The sequence below is a fragment of the Pyrus communis genome, chromosome 4 (genome assembly GCF_041283825.1).
Source record: "Pyrus communis isolate YQ-2024b chromosome 4, ASM4128382v1, whole genome shotgun sequence".
NCBI lineage: Eukaryota > Viridiplantae > Streptophyta > Magnoliopsida > Rosales > Rosaceae > Pyrus > Pyrus communis.
In genome coordinates this window covers 15808348-15831490 of record NC_142568.1, presented here as the reverse complement: position 1 = coordinate 15831490, position 23143 = coordinate 15808348, and the positions used below count along the sequence as shown (strand labels likewise).

At 44.1% G+C, this 23143-nt stretch overlaps 1 protein-coding gene across 1 annotated transcript; it reads right to left on the bottom strand.

The window, feature by feature from the left end:
- Window positions 1–945: 945 nt before the first annotated feature.
- LOC137722026 (uncharacterized) lies at window positions 946–1401 on the bottom strand. Its single transcript, XM_068461030.2, has one exon. It carries the CDS (start codon window positions 1399–1401, stop codon window positions 946–948), a length of 456 nt encoding a protein of 151 aa, XP_068317131.2.
- Between the last annotated feature and the right edge of the window lie 21742 nt (window positions 1402–23143).

The following is a 23143-nucleotide window of genomic DNA, read 5'->3' as shown; positions in this document are numbered from 1 at the left end:
TTACAATATTATATTCTAACAAGAGCCATGTGGATTGACAGCGTTGAGAACACCATGTTCTTGTCCTTGCCTTGAGTATGAAGCAAGTGATTTGTGATTCTCAGTACGATATTGGCTTGGTTGTTGATCGATTCTTGGAGATCCATTGTTGTTACCAAAAAGAACGGCAAACCCTAATTAGTGGTCTTTGCATTTAATTACTCTGTTGAAGTGCAAACGAATGGATGCAGAGGCAAACCCTAATTTGTGCTCTTCGGGTTTAATAACTTTAATTACTATGGTGAAGTGCAAACGAATGGCGCTTCAATTCCCGCTGCAGTAAATCTTGTGAAAAACCATTCTATTGGCAGAAAATCTTCAAATATCAATTAAGATATATTTTGGCCTATCAAGTATTCATCGAGTTCATGGAGAGTTTTACTTTTGAGAGAGTTTCTTAGCATTTCTTCTTCTTCTACTTCTTTTTTTGACTTTAAAAAAAAAAAAAAAAGGAACAACTGGTGGCAAGCCACGATTATTACTAGACGTGACAATATTACAAGTAATGATAGAACATCTTACAAGCCAGATGACCATCTTCGCCGAATCATATAAAAAAGAGAAGTGCTAATTTTTTTTTTTTGCCCCATCTATGAAGTATCTCTTGGCTGTCCCTTTCAACTTGCAAGTGTCCTTAACATTTCTTGGCAGTGTTCCATCAATAAAGAAGGTCAGGTATGGGGACCTCCAATCATCGGTGTTGGAAACTGCAAATTCCTCTTCTGGGGAAAGCGTTCTACTACATTTTGGACAGTCGACTTGGATGAATGTGGCTTGCTGCTTCATCTTTGGCTAGCAGTACCTCTTTCTTTGTAGTCGACGATAGAAACTCACAACTTAGTCGACTTCGCATGTAGTCTCATGGATCTCATGCAACCGTTCTTGTGTTTATTTTTTTTTAAGGCATCAGGTTAGCACTCCTTTGGGAAGACGCTTATAGAGTGTCCTAGTAACAGTGATGTACTCCTTAAGGCATTTGATGCTAAACTCTCCACTTGGCTTGGAAAGTTCCCTTCTGACAGTTTCCTTCCAATCGTCACTTTCTGGAGCTTCCTTTAGGAAAGGTGCGTCAGTGGATAAGGCCTCTCTTCTTATTACAACAACGTTGGCTTGTTTTTTGACGAAGGTAAGCTTGGAGTGAAATGTTGCTAGGGCATCCGCATATCTGTTGGTTGTGCTAGGAATATGTTCCAACACCACATGCTTGAAGCTTGCCATGAGTTTCTTGGCCATAATGCGGTATAGAGCCAAGGTTATTTCCTTCACCGCAAAGCTTCCTTGAACTTGGCTCAGAACCAAATTTGAATCCCCTACGACTTGTATTTTCCTTGCGCCCATTTCCCTGGCTGTGGAAAGACCCATAACGAAAGCTTCATACTCGACTACGTTGTTTGTGCATGGAATGTTAAACCCCACCCCCAAAACTATTTGTAATTTCACATTTTTGTTAAAAGATTAATGAAATTACGAAATTACCCCTACATCCTACCCAATTCGAATCCCCTTTCTAGATTTTCCTCATCTCTCTTTATCTGCCATGTGGCAAGTCCCAATCCCTTTCCTCTTTTCTTTCATTCATCCCTGAGCCCTCTCTCTCTCACTTTCACTCTCTCTACACTCATTTTTCTCTCTTTCGAACTCTCTCCTTCTCCATTTCCTGGCGACACTCAGACACTACTCTCACACCCACTCGCACCACAATGATGGCAGCACTACCACCATCACTGAGCTAACTTTCTCTCTCTCTTCGTCTTTATGGAGCACAGAGAACCCCCGGCGAGCTGTGGTATTCAAACCCAGATTCCAGCCACCTTCGGCCATTCCACGGTGAATTGAAGGTACCAAATCTCTCCCTCTCATCTCTAGTTTCATTTTGGTACTAGGATCGTACCCTAAAGTCGTAAATCGAGCTTATATGGAGCTCGGATGAGTTTTCCGGTTGGATTCCTGCTTTCTCTTCCATTGGGTCTGACGACCCACGAGTAGAGTTGGGCCGACCCAACCTTTTTAGCCTAAACCCCTAACCCTGTGTCAATTAAGCCTTTGGATCATTCAGAACTCAGGCCTCAGGCCTGTTAACCCTCCAAAGCCCGAACCCATTTAGCTAAACCCAAACCCTCTAAAACCCAAGTCTTCGGGTTGAGACGACACGGGCCTTTGGCCCATTAAACCTAGGCTTTTGGGCCTTAGAACCCAGCCCAGGCCCACTGAACCCAAGCCTAGAAGGGCAGTCGTGAATAGGCGGCATGTGGAGCACACGCACCACTGTCCACGGCAGTGCCGACGAATTTTTCAGCGACTGACGATGGTGCGTGGGGGTACCCGAGGTCCCCTTTTATGTTTTTTTGATGTCCTGAATGTCTGTTTTTCAAAATTCAATCGTTTGAATATAGTTTTATTAATTGGACCTTTATCTGCTTAGGTGCAATTACTAGCGGCGATTCCGTCATTCCTATTTCGTACGGCTCTTCAACAATGGAGTATCTATGCGTGGACCCCTTCTAAATGCATGTTTTAATAGTAGAAATGCATACATGAAAAACATGATTTAATGGTTACGTTTTATGAGTAAATTAGATTTACACTTTATGATTATTATGCTTATTGAGAATATATTGGAATACCATACTTTATTGAAATTATGTTCTTTGTAGTATATATGATGGATGACTATATACTATTTATGAACATGTTTTTACACTTCTTTGTAGTATATATGATGGATGACTATATGCTATGAAGATGTTTTGAGATATATGTACCTATGTTTGAAAAGAGTATGTTCAATGATTTTGTGTGTATCTAGTAGTCATTGTTTTGCCTATGGGCGAGGGAGATATATGACTTCGGGTCGAGGGAGATATATGTAGATGGCTTAGGGCAGAGAGATATATGTACTGGCTTTGGGCCGAATGATATATGCCTTTGGACGATACTGATACCACTAGCACACGACATATGATATGCTTTAGGAAAGGTTTTATGGCATGCTAGGGTTTTCCGAAAAACCTACTACATATTATACTATTGATGTTTTCATGAAATTTTGGTGGTTAGTATGTTGATAACTGTTTCAGTATTATATAATATATATATATATATATATATATATATATAAACTTGGTCTACTTATGTTTGTTTTGCGTCCTCTCAGGACATAGGAATGAGGCTTACGATCCAAGCTATGAGGCATTCCCCTACTAGTGACATCGTGTCGTCCTCTCTGCCTTGACTACACTTGTAATAGCACATTCCGCTTGTATTCCGAATTAGATGTATGCTCTGAACATGACATGCATTATCACTATGTTTTCATTGTTAGTAGCTTAATATTATTTAGTATCTTAGTAGTTTGTATTTAACTATTACATTGCGTATTTATGCGCAAAATTTATATGCATGTTTCACATGTTCTTAGCATATGCATTCATTAAATAGCTTTCGTCACCCTCGGGTGTCGGCCAGCACGTGACCATCCTGATGTCCCTCAGACATCGGGATTGGGGCGTGTCATGGAAAGTTTAGTTTAATGGATAGAACAGTAGCTTGGCCCTCTAGATTGACAAGTACAATGCCAGCTCATCCTCCTGTGGTTGTAGAAGAACCATCAAAATGCATGGCCCATGGTTCATCTTCCACAACGTAGCAGCTAACTCTGGCAGTGTACCAATGACTTATTTGGAGATGGTGACCTCTTCTTCTTCAGAGAATAATGCTAGTATGTCTATCACAACTTGGCATTTGATAGCCTTAGGCGTCACACATATAATATCAAATTCGAAAAGTTAGAGCAACCAACGAGCCAAATGGCCAAACAGTATTGGTCTAGTGAACAAGTACCTTTGTAAACACGAAAGATTCCTGAAACAAGAAACAAGAATACCGTGTACAAAATATATTTTTGTGTTTAATGATTTTGGGGTTGCAATCTCTTTGTAATTTGATCATCTGATTCTATCTTCGTAGGGTGTAGGTTTGTGGATGAGCTGTTGATCCAAAGGGCCGTCCGTCGGGGCTTGATCTAGGGATGAACAGTTGATGAACGGATCTTCGAGGGCTTTTGGGCTTGATCTTGAAGACTGGGTGTATGGATTTCTTCAAGGGGGCCGTCGGGGCTTGATCTTGAGGGTTGATGGATGAGCGGATCTTCAAGGGCTTTTGGGCCTAATCTTGAAGACTGATTGGATGTGTGGATTTGTTGAGGTTGTTGATCCAAAGGGCCGTTGGGGCTTGATCTTAGGACGAACAGATGATGAACACTTTCTTCAAGGGGCCATCGGGGCTTGATCTTGAGTCGGCGGAAGTTCTTCAAGGGCCGTTGGGGCTTGACCTTTGAAGGAGGATTTGACGAAGAACGAAGAATGTTTTCTTGATCCTTCGAGATTTGCTTGAGAGCTTTAGAGTTTCGAGGCTTCAAGGTTTTGGTGTAATGTGAATTCCCTTCTTTCTTTCTCTTCTTCCTTCCTTTCTCCTTCCTTCTTCCTTCTTCCCCCCTTGAAATGAATGCCTTGGCCTCCTATTTATAGAATTCCAAAACTTGATTTTTTGGATTTAAATAATCAGATGAAATAAATCATTTCTGCCAGATATTGACACGTGTCCTATTTGATGACCTTTCCAATTTATTTCGATTTTTCGTTGAGTCACACGTTACATGTAAAATTTATGTGACACGTGAGCGTTGAAATTTTAATTATTGGTTAACATTCATTTCACCGAAATTTCGATGTCTACAAATGCCCCCACTTCAAGGCGCGTCGTTGACATGTGCTTGTCACGTGTAGAAGATGCGTTTTGAAGTCCCTTAATGTAGATGTCAACCCAAGGGCCGTCGAGGCTTGATCTTGAATTGAGCTGGAAATTTCTTCAAGGGTCATCGAGGCTTGATCTTGAGTTCGACTGGAAGATTTTCTGGTTTCCTCCAATCGTTGATTTTCCACAAGCTTAATCTTGAACTGGGCTGGAAGATTTTTTTGGTCTCCTCCGAAGGTCTGAACTTACTCCTTTTATCTGGAGTTGAATTTGATTCAAGGGTGGTGAACACTTGATTTTGAATCGAACTTGTGATTTCTTCAAGGGCCATTGAGGCTTGATCTTGAACTGGGCTGGAGGATTCTTCTGGTCTCCTCCGCTCGTTGATTTTCCTTTGTGCTACTCTTGAACTGGGCAGCATGATTCTTTTGGTCTCCCCCCGAAGGTCTACGAGCGGTTTCAGGATATGGCAGGCAAGTACGAGGTGGAGGTGCTGACCTGTTTCTTTGTTCAATCTTTCCAATTCGTATTGAATACGAATCGGAAAGATTGAAGTTTCCTTGTCCCTTCTCTGGCAGTGTATCAACCGTTGAAGATGACTACTCGAGAGCAATACTAGGTAAGCAATCAGGAATAGATTCCAGGTAGTCGGTTCCAGATCGGAAGACTGACTCCAAGTGCCGACTGATTGCTTCTTTCACTTTGCCATGCGAGTAAGAATAAGGACAAAGGAAAAGACAGGGAAAAAGCATGATATGAGATACCTTTGCTTTCGAAGAAGCAGCGAATGAATCAACACATATATTTGTTGTGCTTGTCTCCACATGCTTCGATGTATCATTTTCACTTGCCTTACTTGCTCCCCTTTGCAGAAGTGGTATTTCCTTATGCAGGTTTAGCATCTTCTCTTGTAGTATTTGTCCTCCGATGCAGGAGTTGAATGCAACCTTTGCATTTAAATGGTGCTTCACTTCTTGGTGGCAACTGGTTTGAGTGGAGGTTCCGACATATTGCTTTCTCTGTCCTTGTCTTGGCAGGTGAGAACAAGGGCAAAGGAAAAGATAGGGAAAAAGCATGATATGAGATACCTTTGCTTTCGCCCTTGATGATATGAGATACCTTTGCTTTTGAAGAAGCGGTGAATGAATCAGCACATGCTTCAATCTATCGTTTCCTCCTGGGTCATCTGTACTCCAGGTATCTGGTATCTTCAAAGGTTGAATAGGTTTTCTCAAAGGAAGAAGAAGAATTGTGTATTTCGAGAGGCTTTGCTGGGAGTGCGCCCTCAAAGGTGAGGAAGAGTTGGGCATTTTCTTCAGGTCTGCCTTGCCATAAGAGACGAAGGTCGACACATATAGGGATTTCTTAATAGCAAGTGGTGGTACCGTTCTTTTACCCTTGTCGACAAACGTCTCTTCGATATCTGAACGACGCCTCTTCGATTTCTGAACGATGCCTCTTCGATTTCTGAACGAGCGCCACTTTTGACAAAGTTGCACGCGTTTTCTGAAAAGCAGAGAAAGCGTCGCCGAACTTTGCGCTTGTCGGCTAAAGACGTGTAGTTGCGATGATGGCCTCCACGTGTTCTCGACTTTGTCAGATATCTTTTGACAAAGTTGAACACATTTTCTGAAAAGCCGCGAACGCGTCGCCGAACTTCACGCAGGAAAATCCGGATTTTTGAATCGGTGGTCGTGTCGCTTGGCTTTTTACAGAGGTATCGATCACTCCAACATACACACTCTGAAAATTGCCCATTCTTGAAAATCGTCTCCAGCCTTTTGAGAATTATCTTCATCCACCCATTCTCTCTGAACACCTTTGAAAAAATGACTAACTCATCAAACCTTTGCTTAGATTTGAGTCTCAGCAGCGATCCAGTTGCACCTGGTCAAGGTAATGTATGGCGCCCTTCTTTTTTATCTTCTAACGGTCCTCTTACAGGTGAAGACTCCGTGATGCAGGACGCCACAACAGCTACAATAGTAGCTAGGAACCTCCTCACTCCAAAAGATAGTAGGCTGCTGTCAGGACGGTCCGATGAGTTGGCCGTTCAAGAGTCCCTCGCTCTCAGCGTTCAGTGTGCAGGCTCTGTGTCCAACATGGGCCAACGCCTACTTGCTCGCTCCCGTCAGGTTGAATCGTTGATGGTAGAGGTGGAAAGTCTCAAGCAAGAGATCAAGCAGCTGAAGTATGAGAATAGAAGTTTGCACGTGCTTGCAAACAACTATTCGACGGGCATGAAGAAGAAGCTTGATGAGCTGCAAGAATCTGAAGGTCGGATTCAAAGTGATCGTCAAAGGTTTTCGTCTTTCTTCCAGAGGCACCTTTTTCCTGGGTCTTCCAGCGTTTGGCCAAGTATTGAGGCCTGGAATGCTCTAGCTTCAATGCCTCCCGCTCCGATGCCTTCTGCTCCGATGCCTTCCGCTTCTAGAGTTTTGCCAAGTAATGGGGCTTCACGTGAACATCCTTTGTGAAAGCTCCATCTTTTTTTTTTTTTTTTTTTTTTTTTTTTTTGTACACACTTGTAATTTCTTAGAGATTAATGGACATGCTTTATTTTATTCAGTGTATTATGCTAAATAAAGATAAAACATATACATCACCGTCCATCATCATTCCTGTTTATTTTTTATTTTATTATTTATTATTATTTTTTTTTCTTATTGCTTTCGGTGGTACTGATCCACCAAGATAGATCTTTTTTTTTATTATATATATTTTTTTTCTTTGCTTTCGGTGGTACTGATCCACCAAGATAGATCTTTTTTTTTTTTTAATAATATTTTTTATGTATATATATTCCCCACATGGTGCAGGGAGAAAATGCAGAGGAGCTTGGAGTAGTAGGAGGTAAGAGACGGAGAAAGTCTTTGGGTGTGAGTTGCCAAACTTTGGTTTTGTCAATCACATTCAAAGGCAGCAGCAGAGGCAAGCAGATGTGAGTTGACAAACTTTGTTTTTGTTAATCACATTCAAAGGCAGCAGCCATGGCGGAGGTGCAGAAACAGCCAGAGCTTGAGACAGTGCAAAGCGTCGAGCTTCGCGATCGGCTAGTCGTTTGACAGCGGTCGTTGAAGTTCTTCTCCGATTCAAATGCAGCAGCAGAGGCAAGAAGATGGATGAGGTCTTTGGGTGTGAGTTGAAAAACTTTGGTTTTGTTGATCACATTCAAAGGCAGCAGCCACGGTGGAGGTCGATGATCGAAGGGAGAAGGCCGCGCTGCTCAACCTTAGAGAGAGACAAACTGCCCATACAGCAGCATGAAGATCTTACTGGGGTAGATGGGCAAAATGGAGAGCATGGGCGAAGAGCTCAACGAAGACGGAGACGGCTCGGGGCTTGGTGGATTTGTCGCTGCGTTTTGGTGAGATCTCCGTTTTTTTTTTTTTTTTTTTTTTTTTGTAGTGCTGCAAATGTCTCCATCGGTGGAGATGAAGAAGGAACACTCCGCGGGAGGAGTTGACAGCGGCAAAGACAGCAAGGGTGGTTGCTGTTGCAATCGGTGGAGGCGTTGACGGGCAGCGAACAAGCTACTGTTGGAGTTTGAGCTCCATTTGCTCCTCCACCACTGAAGCCTCTCTGCGTTCTCTGCTCTTTCACCTCAATAGCAACTATCACCGTAGTATGCGTCTATTTCCCACCTTTCAAGCTCATCTGTTGCGGTAGAGATAACAAGGATAAAATTGAAAAGAATTTCTCAAGGCACCCAACTCCCCGGGTCTCGCAAGTGATGATGATGATGAATCGGACGATGTCGCAACAGCAGAGCCGGCGGAGGTGAAGAAAAATATGGGTAGAGGGGCGGCAACTTTTGGGACCTTGATGTGTCGACTCCGAGGACCCTCAATGGAATCAGGCTCTCTGCCATTAGAAGAGAAGCATGTAGTCGTAGACAACCCAAACCTTCCTCTCTATTTGGTGGGTCGGAGCTCGTTGGAGTCGAGCTTGGCTTAGACAGTTTTGGTGGAAGATCGATAAGACTAATGGCAGAAACCTTTTAAATTAGAAAATCTTGTTGTACTGGCTACTGAGGGAGTCCTTCAATTTCGAATAAAGACCATAGAGCGAGTACTGCCTGAGGTTTGCCACTTCATACCATGAGTTAAGAACCGAAAGGTGCTTGTCTGTGCCGGAAAATGCCAACTGGATTCCAAGGCTGCAGTCCACAGAGCCGCCATGGTTTTTTGCATGGTGAGATTGTTGAAACCCAGAGAGATCGCACCGGAAAAAATGTTGGAGGCCAAGTTCAGCCGGACCAAGTCGTGCAGACTGAACACAAACTCCGGGATTTCGTCGTAGAGAGCCACGCCGGGAAGACGAAGCACCGTGACGTGGTTGTTCTCACAGTTGACGCCTGATTTGCATCTTGCTGTCTGTAATCAAACCGATTACCAGACTCCTTATTCTCCCGAAGAGTATCCCAAGACCGTTCCTTTCCAGAGGCAGGAATTGGTGTAGAACGGCCACGCCAATCCCGGCTGTCGGGCTCCGAATAACGATTTTGAGCTGGAGATGGAGTTGGAGATAGAGCTGGCAGATTTGTTTCCACACGACCCCGGCTCTGATCTTCACCACTGAAAAATTCAGCTTCAACTTCTTGTTTCACTTTTAGAATTTCATCAGGGAGCACAACAACCTCTCTAAGCTGTAGGATCTGGTCTCTGGTGTACTTCACTCGCTCACGACCCTCAAACCGTGCATCTCCAGCCTTGATAGAGAAATTGGGGGGAGCGCCGCCATGGGGACAGAGGAGAGGGAGAAAGAGAAGTAGAGAGAGAACTGTGGTCTCCGAATGTCACCACTTTGCTACTGCCTTTCCGTTGTTATCGGCCGAGACGAGGGTGCACGTTGTGGTCTCTGGGCTCACGGATGGCAGTCTCGCTGGGCAGAGAGGAACAAGGAGCAGCCGTCTGGACCTTGGGGAGGTTAACACTGGCGGTAGTGATTGCTGCAGTAGCCGTGTCTTCTGATGGCTGCGATGGTGGAACTTTCACCTTTTTCTTTGCTTTTGTGAAAATAAGAAGCCAAGTCTTCTTTCTCTTCCTCTGCAAAAAAACTGAAGCAACACCAAGACAAAGAACAAATTATAAATTTATACCTAGTACTTTTGCTCACTTTGCCGTGAACCCCCCTTTTTACCGTGTTTCGATTTTTTTTTTTATTTTTTTTTATTTTTATTTTTTTTTGTTTTGTTTATTTTATATATATATATATATATATATATTTTTAGAAGAAGAAGAAGAAACTGTAATAATTTTTTTTTAATAAAGAAATTGTAATAAAATTGACTTTCTTTAATGAAACATTTATTTATTTATTTTGATGTGACTGTACTTGAAGTTTTGAAGTTTCAAGTTGCCTACGTACTCTTCCAAAGAAGAGATCAAGTCATAACGTAGTTCAAATGAGTGATGGTTTTGATGATGCTTTTGCCGTACACAGTTTATGCTCTTGCGGGCCAGGAGCGTGGTGCGTTTGCTTTAGGGGTAGTAGCGCTTCAAAAATCTGCCGTTGATGGGGCCGATCTCCAACCCGTCTTCTGCCATGATTAAGTAGGCGCCATTGGTGTAGATCTCTTGTATTACGTAGGGTCCATCCCACTTTGATGTGAACTTGCTTTTTGTCTTATAAGTTGTAATGATAGGCCTACGCAATGCCAGCACGAGATCTCCGGCTTGGAAAGACCTTGGGCGGACTTTCTTGTTGAATGCCTTGGTTAACCGTGCTTGGTAGCATTCCAAGTGTTGTAGAGCTTCGAGCCTTCTCTCATCCAGCGCTTCCAACTCCTGAAGGCGCAACTTTGCATTTTCTTCATCAGTCAAGCCTTCTTGTATAGCCATCCTTAGTAAGGGGATTTGACTTTCAAGCGGTAGAACAGCTTCTACGCCATATACGAGAGAATAAGGTGTAGCTTGGGTAGGAGTCCTATGTGTAGTCCTATATGCCCAAAGTGCTTCACTTATTCTTTCATGCCAGTCTCTCTTTGTTCGGCCGATTACCTTTTTCAGGAGGTTGCACAGCGTCTTGTTGAATGCTTCCGCGAGGCCGTTGGCCGGAGCATGATACATGGAAGACTTGTGCTGCTTGAACTTGTATTTGTCGCAAAGCTCGTCCACTAGTCGGTTGGAGAACTGTTTTCCGTTGTCAGTGATAATGTAGCGAGGCACCCCATATCGGTGGATGATATGCTCCTTGATGAAACGAACAACAGTTTCCTTTTTTACTTCCCTTAAAGGTATGGCTTCAGCCCACTTGGAGAAGTAATCTGTTGCAGCTAGGATGTAAGCTTCCCCTGCAGATGACTTTGGCGTAATTGGTCCTACAACGTCCAATCCCCATGCGTCGAACGGCCATGAAGCAACTGTAGGGTGTAATGGTTCAGGCGGTTGATGTATGAAGTTGGCGTGGAATTGGCAGGCTTGACACCTTTTGGCGTGTTCCAGGCAGTCCTTCACCATGCTCGGCCAGTAGTAACCCATTCTTTTAAGCTGGAAATGTAGCTTTGGTCCAGATTGATGTGCCCCACACACACCTGAATGTGCTTCTTCCATGGCTTGATTAACTTCTTCCTCACCTAGGCATCTCAGGAGCAGTCCTTCAAAAGAGCGTCGGTAGAGTGTTCCTTTGTAGTAAAGGAAGCGAGGTGCTCGTCGACGTATTTCGGAACGGTGTCTAAGATCATCTGGAAGCTTTCCGTGCTCTAAGTAGTCGATCAGCGGCTGTCTCCACTCTTCAGCATCGACTGGAAGTACTGAGATGACATTTGTATCATCTAGTGACATTTCATTAACGAGCGGAATCACCCATCTTTGGCAAACTGGCACGTCTGCAACTTCATCTTTTCCTAGTGTCATACTCGAGGCTAGATTGGCGAGAGCGTCCGCCATTTGATTTTCCTTTCTTGGCACATGTTCTAGTGTCACAGCTTCGAACTTTTGTAGCAGTTGGGTTGCTAGCCGGAAGTATGGGACGAGATCATCCTTCCTCACCTCATACTCAGTTAAGAGTTGATTGATTATGAGCTTGGAATCGCCATATACCTCAAGAGCTGTGATTTCCATGTTGATCGCCATTTGGAGCCCGATGATCAATGCTTGGTACTCAGCAACATTGTTGGAGCATAGCTCATTCAGTTGGAAGGAGTAAGGTAGTATGTGCCTTTGTGGTGACATGACTACTACTCCTGCCCCCGCTCCGTCTGCTCGTGCGGATCCGTCGAAGAACATCGTCCATGTCGGGAAGATGTCGATGTAGAACACCTCCTCGTCAGGCAAGTCGTCTGAGATTTTCCAATCAGCCGGGATTGGATGATCGGCAAGGAAGTCTGCTAGCGCTTGTCCCTTGACAGCTTTAGCTGGGACGTAGATGATCTCATATTGATTAAGAAGCAAAGCCCATTTAGCGAGTCGCCCTGTCAAGACTGGCTTAGTCATAACGTATTTGACAGGGTCGGCTTTAGCAACCAAGTGGATGGTGTAAGCATGCATGTAATGTCTGAGTTTCTGAATGGCAAACACCAAAGCGAGGCACATCTTTTCTATTGGGGAATAGTTCAACTCAGCGCCGGTGAGAGTTCGACTGAGGTAGTAAAGTGCTCCTTCTTTTTGGGATTCATTCTCTTGCGCCAAGAGCGCTCCGATTGAACTTTCCTGAGCAGCAATATACAATATGAGTGGTTTCCCGGGCACAGGTGCCCCCAGGACAGGTGGACTTGACAAATATTTCTTTATGCTTTGAAAAGCATTATGACATGCTTTGTCCCATACGAATGGAACATCTTTCTTCATAAGGCGACTAAACGGTTGACAACGCCCTGCGAGGTTGGAGATGAAGCGTCTGATGAAGGCTAGCCGTCCTTGTAGACTTTTCAGCTCGTGCAGGTTTCTTGGCTCGGGCATGCTTTGAATGGCCTTGATCTTTGATTGGTCTACTTCAATACCACGGTGCTTGACGATGAAGCCGAGGAATTTTCCAGAAGTGACGCCAAACGCACACTTTAACGGGTTCATCTTGAGGTTGTATTTTCGCAGCCTTTCGAACACTATTCGCAGATCCTTCAAGTGTTCTGATCTTTTCTTCGTCTTAACCACCACATCATCTACGTAACATTCTACGTTTTTGTGTAGCATGTCATTGAAGATTTTCTGCATTGCGCGTTGATACGTAGCTCCAGCGTTCTTTAGACCAAAGGGCATTACCTTGTAGCAGTAGATACCTTTTGGAGTACGAAAGGCTGTTAGTTCCTCGTCTTCGAGGGCCATGCGAATTTGATTGTACCCAGAAGAGCCATCCATGAATGACAATGCCTCATGGCCAGTGGTTGCATCCACCATGATTTCAATGATTGGCAAGGGGAAGTCATCCTTTGGGCAAGCATCGTTGAGATCTCGGAAGTCTACGCAAACACGTATTTGTCCTGATTTTTTAAGGACAATGACGATGTTGGAGATCCACTTGGGGTATTGCACTTCTCGAATAAAGCCTGCTTCGATTAGCTTGTCGATCTCGACCTCGATTTGTGGGATAAGATCAGATCGATAGCGTCTTTGAGTTTGCTTTATCGGCCGTGTTCCAGGCCTGACCGCAAGATGATGAACAGCGATGATAGGGTCCAGGCCGGGCATTTCTTTGTAGGTCCAGGCAAAGACGTCTTTGTACTCTAACAACAAGTGATAATACTCCTCTATCTCATATGTACTTAATAATGCACTTACGAAGATAGGTTTTGGTTCCTTGCTTGTACCTAAGTTGAGTTCCTTGAGATCATCGATCGTGGCTTGCCCTCCGTCTTCAAGCTGTGGTGGTGCAGCAGTGACATCTTCCTCGGGGATTTCGTCTTCTTTACCTTCTTGAACCGTGACGTGGAAAACATCTTGGATCTCCTCTTCGGTGCTGTCTTCTCGAGCTTGTCGGCATAGGGATTGTCTGGTATTCTGGGAGAGGCGTTCCTCGCAATCTTCATAGGAAGGAGCCTTGACCGAGTAATTGAAGAAGTCTTCTGGGAAGAGGTCGCACATTGTGATGGGGATGGACGATCTTTGTGTCGAAATTTCATTATCTCCAACACTTTCACATTGTTCTGGAGGTTGACAGGAGCTGTTTTGCCCCCTTTTCGACTGATAAACTTGTGGACAAGATGGTTGCTGCTTGTCCAATTTCTTCGAAGCGATCTTCGAAATGCATTCCTCACAATTTTCATAGCAAGGAGCCTTGATCGAGGAATTGAAGACATCTTCGAGGAAGAAAAGATCCCGCATGAACGATCTTTGTGTTGTAATTTCATCATCCTCAACATTTTCATGTAGCTTTGAAGGTTGACGGTAGCTGCTTTGCCCCCTTTTCGATTGGTGAACTTGTGGACAAGACATATGTTTCCCGTGCAGTTTCTTCGGAGTGACATGAATCCATCCTTCATCATCACTTGACTTGACTGACATGGTTTTGGAGCATGCCCCCAGCGGTTGAGGTGAAGATTTTGAGTCGAAAGAGCCAGCAGTGACATCTTTCTTAGGGATTTCATCTTCAGTGCCGTTCTCTTGGGTTTGTTGGCATGAAGATTTGCCAGTGTGGACGATGATGCACCTCCTTACCTTCAATGGTCCTTTTGTGTCAACCTCTAGGATTGTTTGGCGCTTCATCCTTGAAGGAATCAAGCTTCGAACGTCGTCCTTTTCTCCTAACCCATCGAGCTTTTCTCCCTTTGGTGTTGTCTTCCTCTTTCCAAAAGGCTTCTTATTATCTTCAAATCTTTCTGAAGCTGATCGTCGCAGATGAGAGATAACTGTGTTGCTTTGTTTCTTAAGTTTTAACAACCTTTCAAAAACAGAGCTTTGGGATGTCGGCGCGTTAAGCCTCTTGAAGACAGAGGTTTGGTCTTGACCACCAATGCGATTAAGCACTGAAGTCCTGGAGCTTGACTGGCTCATCCTATCGAAGACCGACGTCCGATGGGAGGGTTTAGGCTCTTCTTGGTCTTGTTCAATGCTCATGCTGACATATTGAGTGCTAGTGTTTTTCGCTTGGCTTGAAATCATCACAGGTGCATTTGGTGTGAAACCAAGTCCGGCTTTGTTGTTGTCAACTCCGTAACCATGCTCCTTCAACTTCTTTTGAGTTTTGGTGAGGTTACGTTCTTCGTCATTGACAGTGTTTGAAACCTTCTTTCCAGCCACCGCAGAAGAAGCGAAGTCGTACCCGGCCTTTGACATGAGTTTGTAGGCGTTAGGGTCGAAACCTTCCTCGGTCCTCTTGGTTGGAAGAAAGCTTGATTCCACCTTCTTTGGTAGAGCTTTTATGAAGCCTTGTGGTAGTCTTGCGACCTTAGCACCCCCTAGCTGTGTCAAAGGCAAAACTGCATTTGTCTTGAGCAACTTCAGATTATCCGCGTGCCACTGTGTGTCGGCTTCTCTTGTTCCAGTTTCGAATGGAGATTGACCATTCTTTCTTCTTGACATCGGGATATATCGATGTCTTCCGGCATCCTACTCCCTTTGGTTGTTGCAGGGTTAGCAAACTCGTCATCGTCTTTGCTTGAAGATGGCACGGCCTGCTCTTTTTGCTTTTTAGGCATGACTTGCCACTACTGCTTTTTAGGTGCTGCTTTGCCCGTGGATCTGATGTCTTCCGGAAGGGCTTCGGGTACCATGTCTTCATCCATGTAGAACTTGGCGTTTGCAAAGTGTGATTCGGCTTCGGTGAATGGCTTGGTATCACCTTGGATCACCTTCACTCCTTCTCGGTAAAATTTTAGGCATTGGTGAAGGGTGGACGGCACTACCCCATTTGCGTGGATCCAAGGTCTTCCTAAGAGCAAGCTGTAGGAAGTTCTTGCATCAATCACGTGGAATATCGTGCTTGATTTGAGCTCACCCATGGTCATCTCTACTTGGATCATGCCTATCGCCCTTTGTCCTCCTTGGTTAAAACCCTGTATCAGCAGACGGCTCAGGGATAGTTCATTCACCTTGATGCCGATTATGGTCATTGTTGATTTTGGCATGATGTTTATAGCCGACCCACCATCCACAAGCATGCGGTTAACTTTGTATTCCCTTATGTACCCGGAGACGAAGAGAGGACGGTTGTGAGGCTTTGATCCCAACAGTAGGTCTTCGTCAGTGAAGTTAATTACGTCATGGGTGACACAACATGTGGCACATTCATGTGGCTGAAGCTTCGAGCCTTCGTCGTTACTTTCTTGCACTTCGTGGTCGTCGGGACCTGCCAAGACTGCTGCTAGTGCTCTTCGCATCTTTTTTGGCAATGGTAACGCTTCCTCGATGCTAAAGTGTGTTGGCAGACCTTCTCCAGGTGTAAGGGTCTTTTCTACCTTAGTGGCGATAGCTTTGCCTTTTGAGGGCTCTTCTATTTCTACTTCAACCATGTGACAGGCCACGGTAGTGCACTGTTGGAAAAAGTCATTCGGGAAGTACTCACACAAGGAAACGGGAATGCGTGGCTCCTGCTCCATAGGTTCCCTAACATATGTTGTTTTATTATGCTTTATGTTTCTTTTAGGCTTCGCATTGTTGCGGCCGTGGTGATTTCTTCTTTGTTCCACCTTTGGCTGTATGACTTGTGGTCTTGGTTTCCTTGTCTTTTTGTAGGTTACCAATATCCATCCTTCTTCATCATTAGCATGTGTATCTTGGTCGCTTCTCTCCAGTGATGGTTGTGTAGGAGGTGCCGTGCAACTTAAGCATTCACGGGAACGGTCAGGTGTCATTTGGAGAGGCACAGGATTAAACGATCCAAACGCAATTGTAGTGGTATGCGTTGCGGCCGTGTCCTCAAGGTCGAGCTCAATTTGCCCTTGTTGTGCTAGCTTCATGATGAGTTCTTTGAGAACGAAGCACTTGCCAACAGGATGGCTCACAATACGATGGTGCTTGCAGTACCTAGGATCGTTTGTGCGATTCATTTCTTCAGGACGCTTGCATTTGGGTAGCTCAATCACCTTTTTTTCCAGCAAGTCATCTAACATGGCAGCCATGTCAGAGTCAGGAAAAGGGTACGTTTTCTGTTCCAACTCTCTCAAGGTGCTCTTGTATCTGTCTTGGGTGCGAGAAGGCTCACTTGTCTTTATCTCCTTCGCTTTCTTCTTGGAGGAGATCTTGATGGGCGCTGAGAAGGTCTTGATGGGGGTAGTGTTGACGGTGAAAGCTTCCTTAGCGGGCTTCTTCCCCGTCTTGTCTACATTTGGGGCGAACACTTTCTCCTTATTGAAGTTAGTAATTGGCTCCTTTTTCCCATGATTAGCGATACTCAGCTCCATGTCGTGGGAACGAGTTGCTAGCTCTTCGAATGTTCTTGGTTTTATGCCTTGGAGGATGTAATGTAACCCCCAGTGCATGCCTTGAACGCACATCTCAATGGCAGAGGTTTCAGAAAGCCGATCTTTGCAATCCAGACTTAAGGAGCGCCATCTATTTATGTAGTTGACGACAGGTTCATCTCTCCACTGTTTCGTACTGGTCAGCTCTAGCATGCTTACAGTACGACGAGTGCTGTAGAAACGGTTGAGGAATTCCCTTTCTAGCTGGTCCCAACTGTTGATAGACTCAGGTTCGAGGTCAGTGTGCCAGTCAAAAGCGTTACTTTTCAGCGAACGCACGAACTGTTTGACGAGGTAGTCTCCCTCTGTCCCAGCATTGTTGCAAGTTTCAATGAAATGGGCGACATGTTGCTTCGGGTTGCCTTTTCCATCGAACTGCATGAATTTTGGGGGCTGATAACCCCTTGGCATCTTCAAAGCATCAATCTTCTTGGAGTAAGGCTTTGAGTACAGTACGGAGTCATGCGAGCTTCCTTCGTACTGTGTCTTGACAGTGCTTGCGATCATCTCCTGTAGCTGCTGGATAGAGAGAGATCCCATGAATGCCGTTGATTGGTCTAGCTTCAGCTTCTCTTCAACTTTCTCCACTGGTGGCTCCTCTTCTTCGTCGTCTTCTTTCTTTAATAGGCCAATATTTGGGTCGACTTTCACGTCGGGCAGCGCATCTAGTTGGTTGACAAGTGCGGCAATCTGCAAGTCCTTCTCTTCCACAGTCCGTGTGAGCTTTGCGATTGCTTCATTCATCTGAGCTAGCTGCTCCTCGATTGAAGTTGCTCCAGTGGTCATGACTTGCATGGTTGTACTACCGCTCGAATCAGCGTCGGAGAGTAGGGACTCTGAGTATTTCCTCGGGCTTTCCCCCTTTGATGCCCTTAGCGAGGCTAGGGTGATCACATGCTCGTACCTCAAGTGCTCTTGTTCCTTTGACAGAATTAATGCAGGGGCGGAAGCTGCGGCAAAAAGAGCTCTTGCCTTACTTCGGGTTATGATGCCTGAAATATCACCACTTGCGGCGATGAAGTTCTTGTTCTTTGCTTTGATTGCAGGAACAGCTTGATCCTTTCTTGATGCCATTTGCGTTTTTCGATGATTTGAGGATAGAGATGAGAGGTAGAGAAGTCCCACTGGGCGTGCCAAATTTGTAAACACGAAAGATTCCTGAAACAAGAAACAAGAATACCGTGTACAAAATATATTTTTGTGTTTAATGATTTTGGGGTTGCAATCTCTTTGTAATTTGATCCTCTGATTCTATCTTCGTAGGGTGTAGGTTTGTGGATGAGCTGTTGATCCAAAGGGCCGTCCGTCGGGGCTTGATCTAGGGATGAACAGTTGATGAACGGATCTTCGAGGGCTTTTGGGCTTGATCTTGAAGACTGGGTGTATGGATTTCTTCAAGGGGGCCGTCGGGGCTTGATCTTGAGGGTTGATGGATGAGCGGATCTTCAAGGGCTTTTGGGCCTAATCTTGAAGACTGATTGGATGTGTGGATTTGTTGAGGTTGTTGATCCAAAGGGCCGTTGGGGCTTGATCTTAGGACGAACGGATGATGAACACTTTCTTCAAGGGGCCATCGGGGCTTGATCTTGAGTCGGCGGAAGTTCTTCAAGGGCCGTTGGGGCTTGACCTTTGAAGGAGGATTTGACGAAGAACGAAGAGTGTTTTCTTGATCCTTCGGGATTTGCTTGAGAGCTTTAGAGTTTCGAGGCTTCAAGGTTTTGGTGTAATGTGAATTCCCTTCTTTCTTTCTCTTCTTCCTTCCTTTCTCCTTCCTTCTTCCTTCTTCCCCCCTTGAAATGAATGCCTTGGCCTCCTATTTATAGAATTCCAAAACTTGATTTTTTGGATTTAAATAATCAGATGAAATAAAACATTTCTGCCAGATATTGACACGTGTCCTATTTGATGACCTTTCCAATTTATTTCGATTTTTCGTTGAGTCACACGCTACATGTAAAATTTATGTGACACGTGAGCGTTGAAATTTTAATTATTGGTTAACATTCATTTCACCGAAATTTCGATGTCTACAACCTTATCGGGTCAAACTTTACCATAGGGTGCAGTTTATGGGCTAGGAAATAATGCCATAGTTGTTATGATACGTAGACAAGAGCTAGGCATAGGCATTCTGTCTTTTCATAACGAATTTTACCGTTTTTTAGTTGTCTGCTAACAAAGTAGATTGGTGCTTCTTCCTCGACTGGTCTATCCTGGGCAAGTAAGGCTCCTACGGCAGTGCTTGTTACGGCTAGGTAGAGCTTGAGCGGAATACCTGGGAATGGTGCCTTCATGGTAGGAAGGTTGGTGACTAATTGTTAGACCTGTTGATAGGCTTCATTGCATTCCTTGGTCCACACGAATTCCTTCCCTTTCTTGAGCAGTTGGGCGAAGGTTCATGTTGCTGCTGCTAATCCTAGGATGAAGCACTAAATGTATGACAGCTTCTCCATCAAGCTTTTCAGCTCTTTTGCATTTGTTGGAGGCATAAGAGTTCTGATGGTGTGCACCTTGTCTAGATATACATTGATGCCACACTGATGCACTAGGAAGCCCAAAAACTTGCCTGAGGAAACACCAAAGGTTATTTAGCATCTTCCCAGCACTTTCCTTAGCACTTCTTAGTGCCCTTCCTTGGTCTTAGATTTCATGAAAAGATCGTCCATATAGTCTTCCACTTTCCTCCCCATCACGTCGTGAAAGACTACCGTCATTGCTCGTTGATTGGTGGCACCGACGTTTTTTCATCCAAATGGCATGACAGTGTAGTAAAAGTTTTCAAATGACGTGCGGAAAACCGTCTTCTTAGCATCTTTGGCAGACATCTTGATTTGATTGCACCTACTGAAGCTATCCATGAACGACATCAGGCCGTGCCTTAAGGTTGAATCGATCATGATGTCCATGTTGGGCAATGGGAACTCGTTTTTTGGGCATGATGGATTGAGATCTCGGTAGTCGATGCATATCTGGATTTATACAATGTTCTTCTTCTTTACTGGGACAATGTTGGCCATCCAAAAAGGGTACTTGATAGGCTTGATAAATCTGGCTGCAATGAGTTTTTCTACTGATTTTAGCTTCTATTTTCGGGTTGAAATTCCTCATTTGCTAGACGATGGGCTTGATTCCAGGCTGTGTTTTAGCATGTGGCACACTAAATTTGGATCAAACCCTGGTATTTCTTCATAGCTCCAGGCAAAGACGTCTTTGAACTCGTTTAGCAGGCTAACTAGTTCTTTCTTTTCCTTAACAAATAAGTAAACACTAATAGAAATCAATTTTTTTATAGAGGGATTATCACTATGGTTTACCTCCTCGAGCTTTTCTGCCACTGTAGTGGATCCATCTTACATGCATTTTGGCGCAAGCATAATTTTTGTAGGGATTCATTCTCGGCAACAGGTGCAGGCATGTTTTCAGCTTCCTTGGGAACTTTATTTGTTTGGCGTGCAGTGCCTCCATTCTTTGGGCTTTCCCACTCAATGTGATTAGGCACCTCAACCCGTCATAAGCAGTAGACGACGCGGTCGTCAGGAAGCACAACCTTGGAGCATTAAGGTAGAGTATATGTAAAGACATTGGTTTCTGGTTGTATATGTTTTCCCTTTTCCACAATGGTTAGGAATTCTTGGTCACTGAGATCTCGAACTTTTTTGGTCACTGAGATCTCGAACTTCTTCCCAATGGGGTAAAGGTATCCCTGAGGCCTGTGATATCCCATTTTCGGCACTTGAGAAATCATTATAGAATTCAACAACGGAATAATGAACCTCATCTGTGCTTGTTTATCCATGGCCTACCGAGTAGAGCGTGGTAAGCCATATTAATGTCCATCACATAAAACTAAATAAAGAACCTGATAGGGTCGATCCTTAAGTCGATCTCGATATGTCCCATAGTTTCCTTACTACTATTCCCAAACCCATTGACAGAGATTTGAGACCTTACCACATTTATCATCGGGACGCCTGCTGCAGTAAATACTACTAAGGGCAGAATGGTAACAGAGGAACCGGTGTTAACCAAAGCTTGCCTGATGAAGATGTCATTAATCTCTCATTCGAAGTATAGTGGCATTTGGTGGTCAAGGAAAGCCATTTCCATGTCTTCGTCAGTGAAGATGATGGCATAATTATTCTTGAGGAAAGTCCTTTGAGGTTAGGCTGCATAGCATTGAAGGCCATAGTCCTCAAAAACATGCATGAGAGCTTCAGCAGTAGCAGTCATTGCTTCCGGACCGTATTTAAACTGGTCGAAGAGTGATTTGAACTTCAAGTTTTCCTGGAGGACTTACGCTGCAATGGGTCCTTGTCCTGGCCCTGGGGAAAGGTAATGCTTATATGTATCGGCTTCCATGTCAGAAAGGTTGTACAAAGTCACAACCATCATTTTTTGATTGAACAACTACTCTTCCACGGCTTCCTCGTTGTATTCTTCTGGCATATCGATGGTGAAGACTTCATCACTTAGACTTGGGGCAAAATCCATGAGATTTGTATCCTCATCTCCCTATCCTTCAGCTTAAGGCCATGGTGTATCATAGCTCTACGGCTTGGAGTATTTACACCAATAAGTCTTCTCTATGTTCCTAGACGGTTCCTAAATGGCTTCCGGTGGCTTGGGATCGTGGATCTATAGATGGTAATCATGGTCATCTCTGGAGCATGTGATGACAACTGCCATCTCTTTCCCTCGGTGTTTCGACAGAAGGTCAGTGTCTATGGCTTGCGTCTTGCGTCTTTCCCTCTAGCGTTCCTTCACGGATTTTTGCATGAAGAATTTTTTGCAAAGTTTGGCATACAATATAGGTATGTTGATAGGAGCATATTTATGCGCCTTAGTTTGCTTGTTTTCTTGCATTTATGTTGCTAGTACTTAGTAATTTTAGTACTTTAAGCTATTTTCGTGTGTTTGTAGGTCCAAAGGGCTAAAGGAGCAAAAAGATGCATTTTGGAGACTTTTGGAGCACTTTTGGGCTAAGGATGGATAACTTATGCTTGGAGCCAAAGTGTTGGACGAAATTGAAGACCTAATTGAAGACCAAAGTGTTGGAACCTTGTTCCCTTTAGTTTTAGGACATTTAAACCTTTCCTATCTCCTTTGCCGTGCATAATCTATCATCATTACATGCACATTCATACCTCACACACCCATTCAACCATGCATTCCCACATGCATTTTTAACCCTACATGCACATTCAATTCTCCACACTTCTTGCCGTGCATTCCCTTTCATTCCAGCAGCCACATGCACTTCCCTCTTTAACACATTCACCCATATGCACCCTTTATTCTTTCATCATTGCCGTGCATCCCATTCAGCTTTCCAACCTAATTCACATGCACTCCCTTTAATTAATTCAACCTAGTTGTCATTCCACTTCATTGCACATGCATCTTCAATTAAATTAGCCACATGCATTCATATTCCCCTTTGTGCCGTGAGTTCCCATCCCATTTCCAGCTTTGCACATGCATTCACTTAACCTAGCTGTCATGTTCCCTCTCCCATCCAAACCTAGCTGTCATGTTCCCTCTCCCATCCATTCATCTCCCTATAAAAACCATACACACTTCACACAATTCTCATTCACTCTTCCATTTCAGAAAATCATCCATACACACCAACTTGTGCCGTGAGTTCCCTACTAATCCAAACACCACCAGAAATTCAGCCATTCACCACTCCCTATCCTACCACCCCACTCCATTCTACATCATCCATAATCCCCAAAACTCACCTTAGACCTTGTGCTACAACAAAAAGGAAGAGAAGCGGGTCTAAACGTTCATACAATTCAAGTTTGAGTTGTTGGAATGTTTAGGTGTTTCTTTTCCTTTGAATTCAATGTTTAATTTCAATTCTCTTTGTTTTGTACGTATGAGGAACTAAACCCCCCTTGGCTAGGGGGGGATTCGAAATATATGTTTATGCTTGCATTTTGATTTGATTACTTCTAATTGCGTTTCATAAGTTGTGAATTCAATTTGTTTAACCGTTTGATTGATAAC

Bases quoted from the DNA above. Each gene is read 5' to 3' on its own strand.
- LOC137722026 (XM_068461030.2), bottom strand. From the start codon at position 1,401: ATGGGTCTTTCCACAGCCAGGGAAATGGGCGCAAGGAAAATACAAGTC.